General features: G+C 45.7%; 1 protein-coding gene and 2 long non-coding RNA genes across 4 annotated transcripts in view; 1 reads left to right on the forward strand and 2 right to left on the reverse strand.

The window, feature by feature from the left end:
• The window catches only part of LOC135391749 (kinesin-like protein KIF19), a 106,817-nt gene that overhangs the window by 13,897 nt on the left and 70,452 nt on the right, over positions 1 to 22,468 (reverse strand). For both annotated transcript variants that reach the window (XM_064622176.1, XM_064622177.1), the window contains exons 3-9: positions 20,299 to 20,418; positions 17,537 to 17,624; positions 16,829 to 16,965; positions 14,453 to 14,578; positions 8,397 to 8,603; positions 7,553 to 7,631; positions 6,333 to 6,514 (exon numbers count right to left, since the gene is read on the reverse strand). In XM_064622176.1, the coding sequence (XP_064478246.1) occupies positions 6,333 to 6,514; positions 7,553 to 7,631; positions 8,397 to 8,603; positions 14,453 to 14,578; positions 16,829 to 16,965; positions 17,537 to 17,624; positions 20,299 to 20,418 (939 nt within the window). The remainder of the gene's footprint in view (positions 1 to 6,332; positions 6,515 to 7,552; positions 7,632 to 8,396; positions 8,604 to 14,452; positions 14,579 to 16,828; positions 16,966 to 17,536; positions 17,625 to 20,298; positions 20,419 to 22,468) is intronic.
• On the reverse strand, positions 2,417 to 3,990 carry LOC135391751 (uncharacterized). Its single transcript, XR_010422086.1, has 3 exons — positions 3,473 to 3,990; positions 2,911 to 3,002; positions 2,417 to 2,484 (listed from the first exon to the last, which is right to left on the reverse strand). It is a non-coding gene; the product is annotated as an uncharacterized LOC135391751 (long non-coding RNA).
• On the forward strand, positions 4,399 to 5,269 carry LOC135391752 (uncharacterized). Its single transcript, XR_010422087.1, has 2 exons — positions 4,399 to 4,441; positions 5,043 to 5,269. It is a non-coding gene; the product is annotated as an uncharacterized LOC135391752 (long non-coding RNA).

Genomic DNA, 22,468 nt, shown 5'->3' on the forward strand with positions numbered 1-22,468 from the left:
GCCCGCCAAACTCCTGTCGCCATTCATTTCAATCAACCTAATCACGATTTTGAAACTGATTTGAAAATTATATCCGCTCCTTGCACTAGGCAGGTGGAGCCAGCGTCGTATGTCCCCTACCGGCGCTGTGCAAAATGTTGGGTAGTGAAGGGTGCGTATCCTCGCTTGCTTTGACTACACGATTTGACTGCGTCGCGGCTGTTCCTGCTCTACTTGGCCTCAGAAATACTGTAGCTAAAGTTGTTGGTTGTTGTTATGACACGGTTTCTGACCCATGAACTGCCTGGACATTTTTTTTTTGATGGAGTAGCGCTGTCAAAGCGTCAAGGATCTGTGAATGCACATCATTCGGCTGAACATTTCCCGGGGTATTGTCGTAACGTGTGCTGGCTTGGACTCATGCCAAAATCCCTGACTTTTGCGGAATTCTATTTCCGCACGCATGTAATCTCAGAAGTTGTCTATTTGCCCAATTGTTATGTTGCGGTTGAACGGTTATGGTATTATTATGGTTTTTGTCAGATATGTAGAGTTAAAACACGCGGAGAGGTAGGTCACGGCTACGTTGGTCCCTGAGTTTGCATAAACTATTCACAAACGGTACAGGTGACAATGAATTTCAATTAAAATTGTCGCAGATACTGAGCTGGCGTTTCCTTGGCCTGGTGGCTCTCTGGTATCAACGAAATTATGCTTATGAGAGCGCATTGCACAACTTTAATAGTATATTCTGCAGAAACGTTCGAAATGAAAATGAAATTTCGAAAATGCAGAACTACACAGCAATTTTTAGACATTCTTTCGTTGAACAGTAGACATGACGGCACATTTAGCTTAATAATTACGTAAGGTCTCTTTAGGTTCATGATTAAAAGCGTTAAAACCCCACTGCCGGGGAGCTAAAAAGTCAGACACAGACACATGCACTGACGCCGTTTTGCGTTGTTGCCGTTTAGAAAGCCATGTAATGAGGGGTGGATTTCAGCGTAATTTGCTGCACACTTAATAGTGTGTTTCAGTATAACCGTGGTATAACGTACGCTGTCGCCTTTGCGCACGTAAGGGAAAGCGTTGGTGGTTCGCACGCGCAAGACACAAGCAGCGCATTGCGCAGAACCAAGAGGCTATTCATTACGTATACGCAAAAGCGACAGCGTACGGTATGCTAAAACTCACTATTATCTATTACGGGCCTTTCCTATCAGGATGATCGTGTAGTACCGCAATTTCACCTCTCCCTCGAATTCCACAAGGAATGTATCAAAAGAGAAACGTGAAGAAGTAAAACCCACCGAAAAAAAAAAAGCATCAGAAGAAAAAGAAACCCGTAAAAACCAGCAACCGTAAAAATGTCAAACCCACGGAAGAAAGTGGGAGTATTCGACTCCTTTTTCATTTCGGCGAGATTTGCCTGCTAGAGTCATGCATAGTAAGCTCGTCGCGTCTTATACATGTTACGTTACAAAAAATTACAAACGTGCAGTGTAACTTTGTCTAACCTAGAGCCACTAAATAAATTTGCGCTGTACTGAGCGATTGTAATAAGCTTCGCTTGAGTGGACACCATTTAGCGAGACAAGTCAAACCGAAGGAAAGCAGGAGACCCGCCCGAAGTTACTACTCAAATGTTAACACGTGGCTGGTAGAGGGCGCTCCAGCTGCTGGAGAAACTCTACTGCAAGGAGCGGATTGTTAGAATCTGGGTTCCGCACCGACATCAAACGTAAGAATAGGGAGTCCTACTTAATTTCGCAATTCAAGTGTCTCACACCAAATGGTCTGAATCTTAGTCCTGGCTCGTTATATCCGCTTATGTAAATTTAATAGTTATATATCTATATTTATTTGTGCACAATTCTTGAATCTTCGCTTCAGTCATCGTCTGGCACTCCGTTAGATAATCCGTAACCTTCCTCTTTGGATTGTACCTCATTACGGCCGAAGTCTCATTACGGCCGATGTCTCAATACGGCCGAAAGTCTCAATACGGCCGATAATCCTTTAATCCCCAAGTGTCTCATTACGGCCAAAGTCTCAATACGGCCGAAGGCAGTCTCATTACGGCCGAAGATGTCTCATAACGGCCAAATGTGAAAATGTGTATTGTAACCTGCATTGATATGCAATGTCGCAGCCAGGTATGAATATATATTCAGCAGGGTATAAGGCATGCACTGTGCCCTTAGGGCCCTTATCATATTTATATACACATATTGCGAGACAAACGGTATGTTATCATACCACAGCACAATGCAACATATTGTGTAATGTGTACTCCCACAAGGTGGTGTTGATGTTGCTGTGAAGCAGGCTACTATGTGGAGTTAGCTACTTGTAGAGAGCTAGATGAATATTGGCTTTGTTGTGACGCTTTTGGAGCCATCCTACAGTCACTGGCCAAGACGGAACACCTATCTCAGTCGATGTCAATTTATTTCCATTCGCCTTACAATTGTACAATTCTTGCTTCTGGAATGAGTAAACCTGCAAGAAGCGAAGAGCAACCATGAATAGACTAGAATATTAAAAAAAAAAAAAAAACACAAGCATTTGTCTCTACATGGCTGGTTTTAATGTGCACAAGCTGCACATGTGTTGATACGTGTCTGTTATTTCATACAAGGTTAACATAAATCTTCATCTAGACAAAAGAATGACAAGCCTTAAAAATGTGACTTCCAGGTAAACACAGAGCATGACCATGATATGAATATAGGTTCAGTAGTTCATTCCTTTAATGGAAACATGTGAATATCAAATAGTGATACATTACAATTCATGAAATGATGCATGCATAACTTTCCATTTCTGGTTTCTTTTTTATAAAGGTAGTGCACTAATTAACATTCGTGCACTACTACAAAATTTCTCACTTCACAACAGAACCTTATGATGATCTTAACAGCTCACCTCTTCGGCCAGGACTCCCTGGGCAGCAACATCCTATTAGCCATGTTGTTGTTTTTCTTTTTCGGAATCCTCCGTGCAGCCACATACCATGCCTGGAATGGAAAACCAGCTATAAATAACAATGTATTTGAATGACTTCCTCTTGAAGTATTTATTCTAATCAGATATGCTTTTGTGCCTAGTATGGTGCGCGAAGGCACATAAGTACAACATTTGCAGACGTTCGACGTAAGCAGTTCAAGGAGATCAATTCAAGTACGCCGACTTGCGCTTTTATTTTTGAAGAAATACGACGACAAATTTTAACAAATTAAATATGGCTCACAATGATACGAGTAAATGCTGCTGTACGGTGATGCATTGTCGGTATCTTATCGTCTTCGAATAAATTTGTTGTTCCTAAACGCGCAACCAACTAGAAACAACGCAAACCTACGAACAGATACCGAGTTACATACAGGCACTTCCGCTGTTTTGATTCATTTAAATTACTCGTATGAGAATCCAACTATGTGTGGACAGCACACTACTAATCCAGACAATCTACGAAAGCATTACTCACCAGAATTCCTGCTGGACTTGGTCTTGGTCAACACTGCGCGATATACGTTGGGGCTGTGGCGATTCATTCAACTCGATTTTTACCGGAACAACAGGCGCTGCTCGAAAGACAACGACGGAAAATAGAGAGCCGCTATAAAGTCCGCTAATTTGCACATTACAGCACTACAAATCGATATATGAACACGTCGTAAACAGCAACCACTCGCTCACACAAGAAACGAGGTACCCAACGTTGCTAGACACCATCCGAACTCCAAAGTGAGAGTAGCAAAACAACAAGATATCAAAACACGAAAGGAAGAGTATTTATCCCCCCTCCCTTCTATAGCATGCAAAACGTGATTTGCGCTGAGATGAACATATATGTTCATGACGCGAGTAATTTTCACTTTTCACTGATCCAAAGGAGGTCACGTGGGATTGCTTGGCGTTTGCGAAATTAACAGCAATGAAAATGGCGAAACGAAACTTGTGAATCGTGCATTTGCTCTTCATGGTAGCTGCCAGAAAATCGAATCAAGCTTATGGGACACTGGATTACAGGTATGTTGGCATCTTTTTCATTCCTGCATATCATTTCACATTACGTTATACGTGAATACATGGTGTCATGTCATGGGTGTCGTGTCTCACGATGCTGGGGAAGTAGTTGCATGGGGAAGTGTGCATGGTTGTAAACTTTTAATTTTTGATCGCGTAATCGAAATATCGGCACCTTTCGCATTGTGGCTTGCATGTGACCAACCAAGTGCTGTTCCCTTACTAGCGCTTCCTGCAAACGACAAAACGAAACATGTGGGAATGTATATTTTTGATTACTCATATATAACAAGAAAATTTATCGTTTTCAGGTTGCTGCCACTACTCCATGTGCCCGCAATTGTCTTGCGTGTATGATTACACTAAGGACGTCGCCCACCACGGCGGAAGTGTTTTGCGTACACGCGTTTCAGCATGAAGCCTGCAGGTAACATCTGATGCTTGCCCTTCGGGTATTCTGAATTTACATATTGTAGCTTAGAGGAATTCCGAATGCCCAGAGTGACACACACTTATAACATTGACATCATTGACATGACATCAGTGCAGTGGCATAAGCCCTAATGTAGTGCCCCACGAAAATGAACGAGGGGCAGTGGTTTATCCAGAAACCCAAGCACGAGAGGGGTGTTGGAAAAAATTGTGGGGGGAGGTCATCATTATAGTTACGTCATTATAGCTTAACATATCATTACAGACGTATCTGAAGCTGAAATCACAAGGGCACCCCCTGTAGGGGGTGCACAGGCAAAAAAGTTAGGGGGGTGTAGGGGGGGTCTGGGTAAAGCACTGACGAGGGGGACCCCTCCACCCCATGTCAAGCCTCATAAAACACCTCCTGAAATACTTTCCTGGCTATGCAGCTGCATCATTATGACGTAATTGTCATTGTTGTCCATAATTCTTGAATATGTTTTGAATATATGGAAAAAAAAAAGTCTGCTTGACAGCATATGTCTCATGGTCATCATCAAACAAAAGCATATGTCATTTTGTTCTGTGCCTTATGTACTTTTTTTAAATTTCAGGTGGACGTAAATTGTAGAAGGCAGCTAGTGGGGGAGAAGATCATGGTCATAGGTCATATGGCTCCTGGAGCTCCCAGTGGGCTCCCTTGTGGAGTACTTTTCAGAACACACACACAGTTCGCTCACAGAACCAACGAGTAGGATGTTACTTGAATACTGAGAGAAAATGGCGTAACACATACAAATATCGTGTGACACATATGACAATAAAAACATTTTTCACGAGGGATGCATGAAACACTGTCGCAATATTGTGTGCATGAGCCATTGTGTGTGACACAAGCCGTGGGGGCATACCGCCTCGGACAAATTTTGGAAAGCATAAAACACAGTATATACACAGCTAATATGGTGGATGCTTCTTTTTTCTTTTTGGCCGTTATGAGACATCTTCGGCCGTAATGAGACTACCTTCGGCCGTATTGAGACTTTGGCCGTAACGAGACACTTGGAGATTAAAGGATTTTCGGCCGTAATGAGACTTTCGGACGTAATGAGACTTGGGCCGTAATGAGACTTCGGCCGTAATGAGATGTTACCTCCCCTTTGTCCATTCTGGGCCACTCGTTTCCCATACTCCTGACCCCCCCTTCCGCGAAACTGGGTTGGCGAGCCTTTTTGTTCACAATAACACCTTTTACTGTTCTTAAACGGTTAGAGGTCACTTATCCGTCTGCCCAGCTATTCATTGTACACAGACATGTGGCCACATATCTCCTTCCCCTTCCCTTTCTTTGTACAGCAGTATGTTTAGTCGTGTATATGGCTATACTATATATACTTATGTGTGTCACCACTTCACTTTGTACCTGAGGAAGCGTGGACCTCCACGCGAAAGCTTGTACAAATTAAACTTAAACAAAAATCTTCAGTGTCGTTTTCTGTATTTTGTTTATGTGATCTACAGGACTTGACTCCCCTCTTCGTATACGCTTCTGAATTTAGAAGCCTATGGCATTCCAATCAAAATCACTGCGTTTTTCACAAGATTTCGGCGACAATTTGACAGACGAAAAATCAGTCGCTGGGAGAAGCGCGCTCGCTGAACTGTTCTGAGGCTGAACCACACAAACAGACAACAAACACAACACAAGCCTCAGGGTGCCTGAGAATAATCAACCACATCAGTGACTGCGTGTCTCGTAATTGGTTAGCGCACTGGACAGGCAATCGAGAGGTGCCTGGTTCGAGTCCCGCTGCTATCTGGCTTTTTCGACGATCGCCACATTTCAATTTCAGTCATTAGATTCTTGCGAACGTGTGTGCGTGTGAAGGAAAAGCTTGTCTTGCCTTGTTTGTGATGTTCTTGGCTCTGTCGGCGAACACGAGAGTGTTGCGTGACTCGTCGTAGTGTGTCGTGTCTGGTCCCACGTGGGCTATCATGACTGTCTTGCAGTTCCCGGAGAGGGCTTCTTTCAACAGGCGGGTCAATTTGCTGTCCCGGAAGTTGACATATTTCGGATTTCTCACGGCTAAAATATATCGAGCAAATCTATTCAGTCAAACAACTACTTCAATTATAGAGATCATCACTATCTCCGTGACGAAATAATAGACGTTCTTTATCATGCACTGAGCATGAAACTCAATACGTCAAGCATATAGGAATAACGGAGGAAGGCATGTCGCGTGTGGGGGCTTCATGCGGCAGACGTTAGCGATACGTGCATATAAGGTTTTAAGAAGGAACATGCTGGTGTACTCATTTTCACAGTGCAGCTGCAGCATAAGCGCTAGCATAATGTATAAATGTATAATAAAGCCATATCCCTTGGTCAAATGCATTTTTCCGACAGAAGAAGTTTGTGTGGGAAGTATGCCGTTTTTCAATTTTCGTAGTCTAGTGACGAGTAAACACAGGGCGACAACTTTTCAGCCTTGAAATAAAATGCGAAAAGAATGCTTTACATTTCCAGAACACCACGACAGGAGAGATCAATAGACACACGACAACAGGCAATCCTCGCCTCTGTGTGTTTCGAAAGACGGGCCTGTACATTGGTCGTTTAGTCAAAATATTACGTGGGTAGAAGTTGCACTGTTACACATGAACAAAAATTTCGCTCAGAACAGAAGAGCAGACGTTGGAATATTCAACTATTGAACTATTTGGCTGCATAGGCATTTGCTAATGAGGTCCCGCACAGGTCGGTCTGGCTTGTACCAGCGTTGTCATCTTGCTCTTCTTCTAAAACCTACCGTTTCTCACTTCCCCGCTGTGTCAAGTACTTGTGCCTTCAGCTAAAGTGTCTCGATCCAGACGAAGTGCAAGACGTGAATGTCATATGGCAATGTGGAATGTCTAATACGAAAGCTGACCGAAAAGGTGTGCCCGAGATGCCAGGCACGCAAGACTGTGAAAAAAAAAAGAAAACCTTTCTCGAAGTGTAGCCATCCTCTGAAGGTTAGGAAGCACCCCATGACATTCATTATTCAATTGTTGTTGATGCGGTTCGAAATGAACGGGACAGATTATGACATACATTGTGTCCACATGGGTTATTGCTTACCTAATGCATTGATAACGTTCCCTAACGCCAGTAAAGATTTGTTGATGTGAGCACCTTCTTTTAGCCTCTTCCCGGTATTCTGCAAAGGAAGCAAGTCGATGTAATCTGATTATAACATCCAAGAAACGATACCGCTATATTGATGAAGGTAACACATTCGGGTAATGAGGTCAGACACAATATGCAACCGTATAAAATTTACAATCATGCACAAGGTAATCATCCATATCACGCTTTACGAACCATTCTTACGCAGTATCATCGTGCTATTCCATTGCGCTGTAGCATTCCTACCCCAACACCGACCAAAACAACAACATGCTGTATAAACCGAGGTATAGGTCGACCTCCAACGTACGTGGTAGGAAAAGAAAGAAGTTTTTATGAAAAAAACAAGAAAAAACAAGGTAACCTCGTAAGATGGTGTAGACGCGGACAGCCTGGTCGATGATCTCCGTGATGGGAAAGCCGGAGTATAGTTGACGAAAAGATAGCCGACACAGCTGCGTCCACATCGCCCTCGCTCAGTTTTTTTTTTTTTTCTATCGTGAAAGGCAACCTTACCTCGATAACAAATTTGATCAAGAATGCTGCAAAAGGACACCTAAGGCCAAACGGCAATCTGCCGCAAGGTATACGCACACGGAGAAAAAAAAGCAGACATAAAGAAATCAACCATTCTTGCCAGGCCTGTAGTTTACCATCTTTTTTTTTTCCCTCTAGCAATATCCAGTTTACAAGACCAGTGTATACTTTTTCCGATGCATTTGTGAGAACAAAACCTGTAACCCGGTTAATGCGGTAGCCATGCGAATACCAACATACTCTTCTTGTGGGTTCGTACCTGCGTTTGCGACGCCCTCTCGGATCCTGCCAAATCGACCATGAAGAGTTTACCGACTCTGTGTTGCGTCACGTCTACGTCACTGGGATCCCTGCTGGACTGGCGAATAGAAACGCGAAGCAGGGCGTGAGACCGGGACGATGTCTGATTGGCTGCCGTCGGCTCCACCGTCCTTCGCTTGTTGCCCTTCTGGAGTAGCCTGAGGACCTGTTCGTAATCAACCCGCAAATTGGATATTAGACGATTTAATAATGCCAACGATTTGACATCTCGGATATCGAACTCACAGCGTCCTGGGGACGACAAAATTAGGTTCGTGTATGGCCGTAATCGTTTTATCACCGTATGTTCACACTGAAAGCGGTTTTTTCGAAGGTATTGAAAGGTACTGAGTGCAAGCTCAAGAGCCTCTCACAGTGCTGTCGTTCATGCAACATTCATAATATAACCAGTAACCAGACGAATTTGAATGCTGTCAGTTTTCTGAAGCAGTAACAAAACGGCACCTCGCCTTCCATTGGCACTCCACAGTGAGATGAGTGAGTGAGCAGAAAACAACGGCTTCATTACGAGAGTCACCCCCTCTAACCTCCTCGAAAATTGTAATGAGATGACCCAAACACCCTCCGCCGTTATTTCTGCTAAGCACCACCAGGGTCCGTAGACCAGAATGGCGTTCAAGTTAAGTGTGATGTGAGCTGTACACGTTGACACCACGAGCGTGCCGTAGGTAGACCACATATTCTGCGAAGAGTTGAAGGCCTGGAGGACATGTGCAATTTTTCCAAGGGGGACAATTTTTTCCAGGGGATGGGGGCCAAAGTGCATCCGGAGGGGGGGGGCAAAGCGTGCACCCCCCCACACGTCTGTCCTAGAGATGGACCAAGGTATATCTAAACTGGTAGCGAAAACAAGCGGGAATACCAAATCAGACCCATCAGCAAGGCTATCATCATGAGGCTCGAGCGATCCTGGGTGTTGGTAGTAGAGGTACGATGGTGAACAAAAAAAAACTTTACAACATGGGCATAGCGTGTGTGTGTACTAATAAGTTATTCATAATTTCAATGTAGAAAAAACTATCTGTTGCCCCACTCGTGCACATATACGCAATCATCTACCGCCCGAGTACATTTTCGTATCCTGCTCCCCTGCGCATGTGTCACAGTGGGCCTCTTCATCCGCCCATCTCTGTATCCGTTCCGCGTGTCCGTGCATTGTAATACGGAGTTCGTACACTTTTTGGGGTTCATCAGGAAGCGACGTTCACATCTCGGAGCTGTAGACCAACATTAACACGTGTGAACAGATGAATACAATGCATCCCCTGTTGCTGGCCCCGCGAAAGAAAAAGGAAAAGGATTACGTCATTGCACGACCGGCCATGATGGCGTGAGTGCTACGAGAAACAGCTGTGCACCAACAATGCCGTGTTTCTTTTCTTTTTTTTTTTTTGCAATGGGCCCATTATGACCACTCATTGAAGTAATGTAAACGTCTAATCACTACGTGTACATATTGCTCTACGTTAGAAACGCACCTTAAGTGAACCTTCCTAATTTCTGTGTGGTCATCACGATGCCCTTCTGTTTCGAGTTTTCACAATCTGTGATAGCAGTACGTATTTCAGTTGATACGTTTAATTAAACCTGATATGATTTATTTTTCTCTGTTCTCGCCTGGTATTGTTGCCCTGGGTGATTAGTGGAGACCGGATTTGTATGCGCTAAAAAGTAATCAAATATGCATGCAACTATGCACTAAACCTGGTCACAACATGCAGTAAAAGTGTGTCATATATGCGGTAAAAACTTGAGCCGTATATGAAGCGATCTCGCACACCGCCGCCCAGACGAGTGGTTTCTAAATGTAAATGTCCTTTTTATTTAACCAGATATGTTGGAGTTACAATGAAAGATAACGAAAAGCGGGATATTCAGAAAAAATAATACAAGACCGTGTTTCAATGATTGGAACTGTTGAAGAAAATGTTTGCCACCAGATACCGTTCAATATTGTCTGGAGTGAAGCTCTGGCGCTTGTCAGTCAAAACGTTCTTATAGTTCGAAAATGACCTCTCTACGTCGCACGTTGTCAGTGGAGCATACTTGAAGGCTGAAAGTAGGAGTGCGGCGGGCACAACCTCCGGTAGGGTGGCGTTAGGAACCGAAGTAAACAGATCGCCGACTACTCGGAGAACGGCAAATCCTGGATTCTTTTGTAGCACGGCGTCAAATTTTCTAACAACCTTTGCGCCGACTGGACTGGTAATCTTTGCGAGCTCCTCGCGTACACCTTTCACCACATCCAAGGATTCCACGAGCAGGAGGCCTCCCGTTTCAAGCTTCCGGATGGCTCGCGCAAGGAAGACGAAGTGCGTTTTCACTAACTGTACCTCCACAGCTAGCAGTGGGTTTTCAAAGAGCGCTGGTGCTTCCCTGACAGCGCTGCTGTCCTCGGAAGTGAACGTGTTCACCACGTCCTTCAAGTCGTCCAAGTGAGTTGCATAGAAGTCGACTGCCTCCAACCAGGTGCCCCATCTTGTGATAACAGGTTCAGGGGGCAGGGGAACGTCTGGCATCATTGCTCGGTATGTTTGTCTTCGACTTGGCGCCTTCACAAAAATTTTCTTCACGACTGACACCATCTTGTTGACGAGTGGGTAGAGCCCCCCCAACTTCCTCTGCCACGCGGTTGAGGCCGTGCGCCAAACGCGTCACGTGCACGAGGTTTGGATAGAAAACCTTCACGGTGTCAGCAGCCTTTGTCATGTACGCAGCATGCATCTGTGTAAAATATCCTAAAGTTCTCTCCGCCCCCATCTGGCCAGAGTAGCTTGAGAGCATCGTTTACGAATCTAGCTAGAGTGCCGTGGTTTGTTTTCTCAAGTGCTCGACTCGCAAGCAGATAAGGCCTGAACCCTTGATTTTCATCAAGTTTTCCAACAACAAGATGCGCTACGTAGCAACCACAAGCGTCCGTCGTCTCATCTGCAGCAGCCCACATTGGGCCGTTTCCAACAGAAGACTCTATTTCGTTCGCGGCTGTCTCGTACAAAAGAGGCAGGTAATTCTTGCGGAGAGTTAACTCTGCTGGTATCTTCCTGTGAGTATACTTCCCAAGGCATTTTCTTAGCGTCGGGTTTTCGAGTTTGCACCACGGAATATTAGCCGCGACAAAGGCTTCAGAGAGGTCCGCACAAAATTCGTCAAACTCAGGGCTCAGGGCTCGCAGCGTGGGCAAGTAGGGGTTGTGAAGTCCTGCTCCTCTTTGCCTTTTCAGAAATGTGGCACTGCGACCTCACATGCTGGTCCACTTGGTACTTCCTCTCTGCATGCATTGACCTATAAGAGACAGAAAAAAAGAAACATTGAGTCAGGAAACATAAACAGCCGTGGCAATGCATTTCTGTGAAGTAGATACTAAAGAACGGCCTTGATTTTGCGTCGTTAATAAACGTCTTTGCGCGTACATTGCGTCGCAAAGCGAGCCCCATTTACGCATATTTGCTCGAGAGATTCTCGTTCGTAATCCTCCCCAATGCATCAAAGCCCATGCCTTGTAAACGTCAAGGGGTGAAAGGGGATATACGTTTATTTCGGAAAGGTCAGCCTGACCGAAGGTCGGCTTGCTATTCCTAAAGCAAAAATATAGCAGGGGATGAAACTTAAGTGTTGCTCGTCTATAGTTGAACGTTCCATGCACGCTCCTTTCTTACCTTCTTCTCGCAAATCCTGCAGAATAATATCTTTCCGTCGGTGCACAAATCTGGATTCTCTGTCGTCCATTTCTTGTAGAGGCATGAAATTGATGGCTTAGGTCTCGGCATCGTAAGGAAACGACGTAAAAGCGGCAGACGCACGGTAGGCGCCAGAGAAGAGAACGCGTCATACTCTCTGTGGCAGCCAGAGAGGGCACAAGCTGCATTCGGCGCAGCCAGAGTGGCGTCGACGCTCGCAGGGAAGGAAGCACAGCAGACGGCACGATGCCGAGTGTCTAATCGGCGGCTTGCAATGCGAAATATGGTTCAGATCGATACGTCATATCTGACGAGCAGGGAAATATGCAGCAAAAACGCAAAATATGCAGCAACGTATGAAATATGCATTTACATGCACTTAAAACATACCGCAAATCGTTTGGGACAAGGCTCAAACGTGCTTTCATGTCATCCCGAATGTAAACCATGTTCAGGAAAAAAATATGCATTTTCATGAAAATCCGGTCTCTGGTGATTAATATGGCTCGGTCAGGAAAGGGAATACAACGCAAACGAAGTGGGCGAATGTAAACGTGCCATGGCTAAGTAATTATGCACTGCTTATCATTAATACTGCTGACGTCATCTGTGACGTCATTTATTTACAATCGGAGTAGTCCGCGCAACGGACGGATGGCGCTGTCGGTGTCTATCATGGCGTCATTTCGAAGACACAGGGCCCTATGTGAGTTAGGCTACCGGTTTAGATATACCTTGGATGGAAGATACCTTGGAGATATACCTTGGATGCTCCAGGGTAGGACCACGGCCCCCCGTTTCCTCCTCTCGATACGCATATGCTGGAGGACAGTGGCGTCGGAACTATTTTTCTACTGGGGGAGCGAAAAAACGTGCTACCTTAAAATCATCATCATCATCATCATCACCTGTTTTCCTTGAAGGCTCATGCTTGCGTTATACAGGGTTGCTGCCCGAACTGTAAACGTGCACCTAACAAATGGCATGTGCATATTTATACAGTAGATCTAAAATAACATTGCAGAAGTATTGTAATTAAATAACGCTTGTGGTGGTGGGTTAGTTGGTATAAGTTCAGTGAGTCCGGCTCTTTTTTACTTCTGCGCAGTGCCTAGACCTCTTCGAGGACCTCTTCTTAGAAGTTCGGGGAATTGTCCCCGGGAATCGCCGTCGCGGTATGTACGTGTGCCGGGACTGGAAGCGAATATCGTCTGATCCGCAAGCCTTCTGCGAATAAACCAGACTTTCCTGGGCCGGTCTGGAGCTCAGCAAGAATGTGTCCGTTTGCCCACGCAGCCTTTTGACTGGGTGTCACGCTGTCGTTCAGGGCGACTCAATAAGAAAAGCCGGATAAACGAAAACAACGGGTAATTTTGGACATCGGTACGGTGGAAAGCGAGGAGCCGCCAATCAGGTGAACAGTTAGAATATTTTACTATGACGGGTGAACGTATACATACTATACATCAGACAAGAAACAAGCTGCGATACATATCACTTTCCAGAGGTGTGGCCTTCTCCAATGTCTATGGCGTTTAATAATCCTGTAACACTGCTGCAGTCGAGGACTTGATGGTGCTCCCTCGACGTTGCCACTGCCGACACATGAACACAACACCGTTGCGAAGTTTCGTCTTAGTTCATCGCACTTGTCGTACTACAGGTCTTATACGCCAGCTCGAAGTCCAGCACCCTGTCCACAACCGACTGAAATCTGTGGCTGCGCCTCGCAAACCGCCATTATAACAACCCTCTGTCTTCAACCAGGTGGTTTCTTGGTTCCTTATTTCCCCCAGATGTCTGGTGTCTTGCGTGCCTTTTGCGATCCCCGTTTGCGCCTCTGTCCCCCCCCCCCCCCCCCACCCTGTGAATTGAGTCTGGGAATGCTCGCGCCCCCAGTTACACACTTTCTGACTGATTTATTGCACTTCGTACCACAAACCTTGCCATGGTCAACTCCAGAACCCTGTGAACCTGACACCATTGGTATGTAGCTCTTCTTAAACGGTCTCCGCACACAGTGACAGTGGTAGGATCTCTGTTTATTGCTCTCTAAATTTATGGTCACCGAAAGAACACATGCACGCACGGGCCATTCGGTTAGACTGTAGAAGATTACGAAGCTGGACTGACACTGGGGGAGCCGTGTTCCTCCATTCGTAAATGAGAGGGAGCCGCCGCTCCCTCTGCTCCCCCTGTTCCGGCGCCCCTGCTGGAGGATAACCGATTACCCAACCTAACACCGTAGGTCTGTGCAGTTCTGCTCCTCAACTTGTCGTGTACCTGAATGCGTGCGCCTATTTGACATCTTGCTCACCTCAGCGGAGTTTGTGACTTCAATTTCGGACAGTCCAACCACCTGGTTGCCTCCCGTAGGGTCTTCGCGTAGCTCCAGGCACGTATTGGAAGCATTGAGTAAGTCTCGGATGTTTTCGTTGTAGATCTGCCAAGGTCCGATAAATCATGTGACATTCATGCGCCAACTAGTACGAAAGCACAGGCTCAAATAATGTTGAAGGAACAACGCTGAAAACTACACCTTGAGAGAGAGAGAGAAAAAAAAAGGCTAATTTTAGTAATTTTGAGTACTATACATAATTTGAATAACCATAGTCCCTTTCACGACTAATTATATGGAAGCCCATGTGTAGTTTAGCGACCCAGTGCATTGCTGGGGAGTAGAGTTCAGATTCATGGACAACAACGAGGAGTAATTGGCATCTGAGTGGCTAGGAGCTGTAATTAAACAACATGAAACTAGCCGAGGCGGGCTATAATCATGATAGACAGAATCACGTAAGCATCCTGACATCAGCACCTTTTTCCTGACTTGTTTAATTTTGATTCAGGGCTTTGGAGGCTTAGGTGTTTGTGTCGTCCATGTCTGTAGCTCGCCTCGGCTAATTTCTCGTTGTACACGTATAGTGTACACATGTTGTCGCCCTGCCTCGGTCAGAATGAATGAGTGAGTGAGTGAGTGAGAAAGATGTAAGAGAGAATGGGGGGGAATAAAGTGATTGATTGTTCGTCCCCCTGTACTCGAGGCACTCTCACTCAGGCGAAAGTCCTGCAGTCGTGGTGTAGCGGCAGCGGAAATCAGAAGGCCCAGGTTCGCATCCTGGTGCCAGTACCTTTTTTCTTGAGTTGCTTGATTTATTTGAGCTGTAATTACTTCGTGATTTAATATCTTATATCTTTCTTTTCTTATTTTTTTCTTTGAGGGTGGAAGGACAGGACGAAACCCGACAAGGGCCTGCTTCGGATATCTTGCGTTCTCTCTCTGAAGGTACTGTGAAGCAGCAGGCATACAATTTTATACTTATATTATTTGACAGCCTGGGTGCTCAGTATACAAACGCCACAAATTTCGTTCAAATCCACCTTGTAGCTTTTTATAGAAAATTAAGATTCATTATTATGGGCAACCCTGTGTCTAACACCCGATACGAACTCCGCAGTTCCCGACATGTAAGGTGGCGAACATAATCATATGCTTATAACAATGGAGCGTACAGTGACATCTGTGGACCGCTACCGGACCTGGTGCATTCTTGCGTAGGTGACTCTCGTGGTGATTCTGCAGGCAGTTTGTTACTCATTTCCAAGATGCACCAATGTACTTGATTTTGAGAGAATATATGTCAGGAACTATCTCTCTTGAACAAACTTTTCAAAGGAAGATCATGAAGGCGGCTACTTAGTCCACGACTTAGCCGAAAGAGGGTTGAGGACATGTAACACTGTTGCTAGACGAATAGGCGATTATTTCCCAACAGGCGTCGCCCCACGTCTTTGTACCGCAATTTCAGTCGTGATTAAAAAATATTTAGAGTTTTCTGCGCACATAAAATGTGCAGTGTGGGTTTCTTTCGGAATAAGCCTTCAAATGCCGCAGCCAATATTAACAGCTTGCCTACTGCTTTACAGTACCTTTAAACACGACCATCATGGTCATCCGCAATACGGTCCAGATCCTACTGTGTGGGACAAGGTTTTCTGAAATCCCCTGAAACCCCTCGCGTAGCGGTGCTCGTAGGGACTATAACAATTCCGTCTCAGAGGGCAGGCCGCACTCAACCGTGCGCCACGCGTGACGTTCTGTCGGGGAAGATAGTCGTCGCATATGTGGGTGTCGTCTGCTAATGATGGCAATGCCGTCAAGAATAGAGAGAGAGAGAGAGAGAGAGAGAGAGAGAGAGAGAGAGTAGGTACGGTTGAGCCAAAGCCACCTAGAGGCAGAAGGCCTGCTTAATGCAGCCTTCACACGATATCCTTCACATGATATAAAGTCCGCCAATCGCAGCAGCCAACCAAACTGTCAGTCAATCGCCGCAGACGATTTTGAAACCCAGACTTTCTGAGGCTATATCAATGGCTGCGCATGCGGCTGACGGCGGCACATCTCTATAGCTATACGGCCGGTGAAAGCTACGTCGTGATTGGCGCACTTTTACTTGTCACGTCACGTCGCTCAAGCAATCAGGCATTGTTGCTAGGTGGTATTGGTTGAGCGCGGCCTACACTCGGAGGCGGCATTGGTATAGTTCCTTCGTGCACGACACCGCCGATAGGGGACCGTTCCGTCGCGGGTTGGAGATTTCAGATAACCGTGCCCGACACAGTACGACAACACTGTACAAAATAAGACGTTGTTCAGCAGAAAGAGCAGTGACAGAGTGATTTTAGACTTTACCTCCATGTAAGATATCACGATGCTAGTGTGAGTTTCCCCTTGGTTGTACTTTGCAAACTGGAAGAGATCGTCGAAGACGCGTACCATCATACCTGGATTTTTGTCGTTGCCGACCATTGTGTATGTCTTGCCAGCACCTGAAACATGGCCGGGCTCGTCAAGTACGTTCTTCTTTGTTTCCCATGCTTACTATGACTGGCGGAAAGTCGCGCTGCAGGGCATTTGGAAGCTCGTAAGCTCCGCTACTTACATTGCTACTACACTCATCTAATGTCTCACATGTAATTGGTCAGGGTACCACACTCCACCACCACTACATCGCCATCCTCATCATCATCATTCGTTGCTGTTGTCCGATCATGCTCCTTTTAGACTACGGCCTTTGTAAGGACTTTCGGTTGACCTGTGGTATTTCATTGCGGCCACCCATACATACGTGGAGTGTCATGGTGGCTGTGCAATGGTGCGATGTTTCAGAAGTGTACTTCTTTCACACCGACTGTGCTTATGTTAACAAACTGTATAATTCTTATCACACTGTGTCATGAAACTGTTAGCTTGTACAGCTTCCGTCAACCTTAATAATAACACTGGAAAAAATCATTAGCTCTCATTTCCGAGCGCGCTATGTAGAATCGAGCTGAACCCCCTTCATCTTCGGTGAATTATTAGGGTCAAAGATGATCGTAATATTGACATGCCAGTTACCTGTTGCGCCATAGGCGAAGACTGTGCCGTTGTACCCTTGAAGAACGTTCTCGACCAATGGCTTTCCCACCTTCTCGTATAGCTCTTCCTGCAATACGTGGTCAATATTGAAACACCATGCGTCGGACAGCTTGTTACAGTGCAGTGATGAGTCAAGTGACGTGTATAAAAAATTTACGGCGCCAGAAAAGTTTGTGGCTTAATTTTCGCAAGCAATCTTGAAAGTGCGTAACGTACTAGAAGGTCGTGACACAATGTCGTCGTTCAACCCTAAACGTTTCTCTTTTGGTTTGTGGAGGCCACTTGGACAGATAGCAGCGTGAGCCGAGGCATTAACGATCGCCTGCTACTGAAGCTTGTTACATTACAGAAACCGTAAAGGATGAAAAAAGAGAGATTGTGGATTAGGAAGAGGTGCCTTTTCTCGACGCCCAAGCAAGGAGATCGCCGAGGCCGAGCCAAACGCTGCTCCAACACTTTGGGCTTTTTCGTAAAATGTGAGCACTGTGAGCACTGTGAGCAAATGTGTGACGTTTCTTGTGCTTTCTAGGCGGTTCGTGTGAATATGCGAACTGCTTTTATGCTCCTGGTAACCACCGAATGTTCTCTTACCGAACCAGCAGCTACAGCAATACCAAGACTAAGCGTTATCGATCAAAACAACAGGGCTTGCTTGCGCGAACGTTGAGGCTACTCATCAGTGCTGCCGTTGGTAGCTTTTCCAGTGCTAAAAGAAAGCGAAGCGTCGAGGACAGTATCGTGTGCAGAAAGCACTACCGAAGCTACTGAGGGCAGCACTTATGAATAGCTTCAACATTCGTGCAAGCGGGCCCCGGACTTAGCAGAAATACGAAAGACAGAATTCGGTCCAGGATGATCTGATCCGGGCTCGCGCCGAAAGAATCTCCCTGATCTTCTTCGAAGCGCTTCATAGCAATACAACGGATCATCAAACACGCATACTCCCTATTCGTCCTTTATGGGCGGTGTCGAAAGTTCAAGAAACACGAAACAGTTAGGACCTGCATCAGTGGTATGCAGACCCTGGGAGTACCAACTTCAACTACAATATTACCGAGTAAAGGGCAAAGACGGTGCAACGCACAATTTGTAATCTCTTTCAGAATAGACGATTTTAAAAAGATGCGCGCGCCACCAAGCGCGCAGCGCAAAGCAGCACGGGAACTTCGGGGGACACTGCTCTGTCGTCTGCTTCGGTTTTACCCTGGCTGACGCTGCTGTTGCGCACACCGGGAATGTTGTTGTTCTTCTTCTACCTCCGCGTCTAGTCGTCTCGTAATGCTGTAAGACGCTCTAAGTTCCCATGAGCCCTTGCGTGTCACAGGTGGCTCTTGCTTAATGCATATTTGGAGAAGGGCCCCTTGATAACGCGATCCTCCCCTGGGTGGGCCGTGTCTTTGAACGCGCGGCCGATAACAAGGTCGTCGGGGCAGTACCGCTTGCGGTGCTGTTCCGGGAAGGTCTTTTCTTGATTTTACTTAATGGAAGATGTCGGTAACTGCTCCGAAGACAGATAGTTGTCACAGTAGACGAAGACGATCGAAGTGAGCTCATTCGCACGTCCCCTTTTGTACCCCCATCGATATCTTTAGCCCACACGGACGTCTTTGTCGTTCTGGAGTACGCGAGCACATATTTGCATTGAGGAGCTTTAAAGAAAGGAGTTGTGTTAATTCTCAATCCCTTCAAATTACGTCCGTGGGCTCATGGGACGTGATAAGATATAGACACAATCCATTGTTCCCCCATTCCCCTAGAGTGTGCTACTTTGAAGCATTGAGCTTGGGTGCCTTCACACTACCCCCGGTGTTTGGTGGAGTCATCCTTTTCGGGAGCGAACGCCGCCATTTTGACGCCATGAGTCGCCATGCCAGGACGCAGCGTTCCACTTCAGTTCCAATAGGTTCTTCGGACTTCCGCTGCTATTTGTTTGCTCAGATCCTAAGCGTAGTGCCTAGTGAAGTGTTAAATCTGCAGCTTTGCCAACGCAGCGCTGGTGCGCTTCGCAGACGGAATGACGGATACCGTAGCGGGCGACGTAGTAATAGTCATCACTCTCCACAAATGGACGGCGCAAAATGTTGCAGACGCCATGTCCCTTCACAAGTGCGTCCATTCACGGGTGGATTCTTCATTTTTGCTAAGTCGTTTAAATTTTTGTCCTCCACGTGCTGCACTTCGGAAACCCCCATCATTTTCCGTTAAAAAAAATTGCCCGTGTGATCCCGTGACTCGTTGTAAAATTCTGTAAAACTCATTTCCTTCGTCTTGTGATCTTTTCTCCACCTCCAGTGTATCCTTCAAGCGTGAGGTTACTTCTCTATTCTTCAATTCTCTTCACTTCTATGTACGAGTAGTTATATGCTGGGAATGATACTCATAATGACCACCTATCGGTATATATAGTGTTCTTTTCTATTGTACACCGTTCTATTTCTGATTGTTGTTTTTGATTTATGTTCCACGTATGTTTTGTTTTAATGTATGCTTTATGTTTTCTGTATGTGTGATATGTTTATGTATGTTTGTTTATGATGTGTGTGGTAATATGTCCTGATGTGCGCCAGAGGCCCTTATGGCTGTTCTTGGGCACAAATAAAATTGTATTATTATTATTAATAATTATTATTATTATGGACATCCTAGTATGGATACTCATAGCTAGCAGTACTATGTAACATATTTTCTTTCTGTCAGAACATGCTGAAGTACCAAACTGGGATACCGTAATGGATTCTTACCTGCGTACTCCTCTCGTCGAAAACCCACTCGAAGGAGTACCTGTGGCTGGCGACCTTTTTACTGCTGCCTCGCGACTTCTCTGCATTCTCGGTGCTTTGCGGGTCCACGAGTAGCACCGTCTGCGTTAAATTGATGAGCAGCGCATTAGAGACTGTCACCTCTGGGCTCATCCCACACACAAGCGTATTCTCAGGTCCGCTAAGCGTTATACACGAACGACATTGCATACTATGCTCCCACAGGTCAGCGCCGCCCACAAATCAAGATGTGTGTGTGCGCGTGGCTTATGCAGGCTATGGCTTACGCCACGGATATGGATTAGGATATCTGGCTTAGACAGGCGCATGAACCCTCCTAGTCACAATGTAGTGCCCGTGCATACATTGAACTGTTGTTTGCGCACTGATCGTCCTGCGAAAACACTTAGGGTGCACCACGTAGAGTACAGTTGCGTGTTTTTAAAGTAAACACGTAAAATATTAGTGTTAACAAAACATGTGAGTCGGATTCTATGTCGGTGGCTCACGTACGTCTGCTACACGCAGGGATACATGCATCGGGTAAAACCCGATTCATCCGGATTCATCAAGATCATCCTTCCACCTGAATCACTTTAGGACCAACTCGGATTATACCCGTTTTTTCCCCGAATTCCAATCACGTAACACGTACACTATTTAGCGACCATTTTTTCGCACAATTGACATACTACATATTTGTTTGAATGCAACAATAAACTATAGGAAGCACAATTGGTATCACCACATGTGGTGATTGCCACTGTAATTCGCGAGGGATACATGTTTGACCAATATATGCACGTTTAACTGTGGGCTGACGACGTAAAGGAAAGAAAACAAAAATGACACGGTATACCACCCGAATGTGTCAATAGCACCCAATTTCACCTCGAATTAGGGTACACAAATTGCAACCGATCCTCTCTCACCCGAATCCGGGAAAGACACTTAACTCCAAAAAGTCACAACCTAGATATATTCATTCCGTATACCGGGTGTCTCAGTTAAATCCCCGGGCTAAATAATTCGCGACCCGGTGCACCAATCGAATAACTTTCTTTTTTACAAGTATCTGTCAATACCGCCTACAAGATGCGCACCGCGTGAATGAGCGGGAGGTGCTCATTATTTAAATAAAAATTCAAATGAGTTTCGTGAAAAAAGCTAACTTCTAAAGCAGGGCGCCGTCGGCATTAAAATGGGTACTACCCCTTTTGGGACCTTCAGCGGACACCTTTTAGAATAAAATCTGCCACCGAAGCGGGTCATTTGTTGCAGTAATTCATTGGTTTCGGTTTACGTATTTTTGTCGCGGCTGGTCGCGGCGAATCGCAAAAGGATGTAATTCATTGGTGTAATTCATTGGTGGACATGGGAGTGAAAGAGCGTCCTTTTGCGCTTCACCGCGACCAGCCGCGACAAAAATATGTAAACCGAAACCAATTAATTACTGCAACAAATGACCCGCTTCGGTTGCAGATTTCTCTTAAAAGGTATCTACTGAAGGTCCCAGAAGGGGTAGTACGCATTTTAATGCCGACGGTGCCCTGCTTTAGAAGTTAGTTTTTTTCACGAAACTCATTTTGAATTTTTATTTAAATAATGAGCGCCTCCCGCTCATTCATGCGGTGCGCATCTTGTAGGCGGTATTGCACAGATACTTGTAAAAAAGAAAGTTATTCGGTTGGTGCACCGGTTCGCGAATTATTTAGCCCGGGGATTTAACTGAGACACCCGGTATATATACAATGTCGTTACCCAGGCATGTCCTGCCAGAAAACAACCAAATAGGAGGGGGGTCTCCATTAGTATGACACGAACCTAAACTGCGCTTACACAGCGACATTCATCTTCTAAATCTAGTGTCTGGCACAGTGAAAGCACAACAGGTCTTACAGACCCCATAGGGCTACACGACATATCCAGAGTGGCCCCGGCAGCAGGGTGCGCTGCACACGCGAAATCACGTTAATGGCTTCACGTGCAGGCGACCACGCCTTTTCGTTTGAGCCTATATTTGGTGCTTTTGGTTATACCCAGGTATATGACGCGCATTACCAACAAGTGCTTCACCCCTTTTCCTCTCTGTGGTGACGCATGCATGTACTGTCAACCAATCAGCAACACCTATGGCGCACCACGTATACAT

The sequence above is a fragment of the Ornithodoros turicata genome, chromosome 4 (genome assembly GCF_037126465.1).
Source record: "Ornithodoros turicata isolate Travis chromosome 4, ASM3712646v1, whole genome shotgun sequence".
Classification (NCBI taxonomy): Eukaryota; Metazoa; Arthropoda; class Arachnida; order Ixodida; family Argasidae; genus Ornithodoros; species Ornithodoros turicata.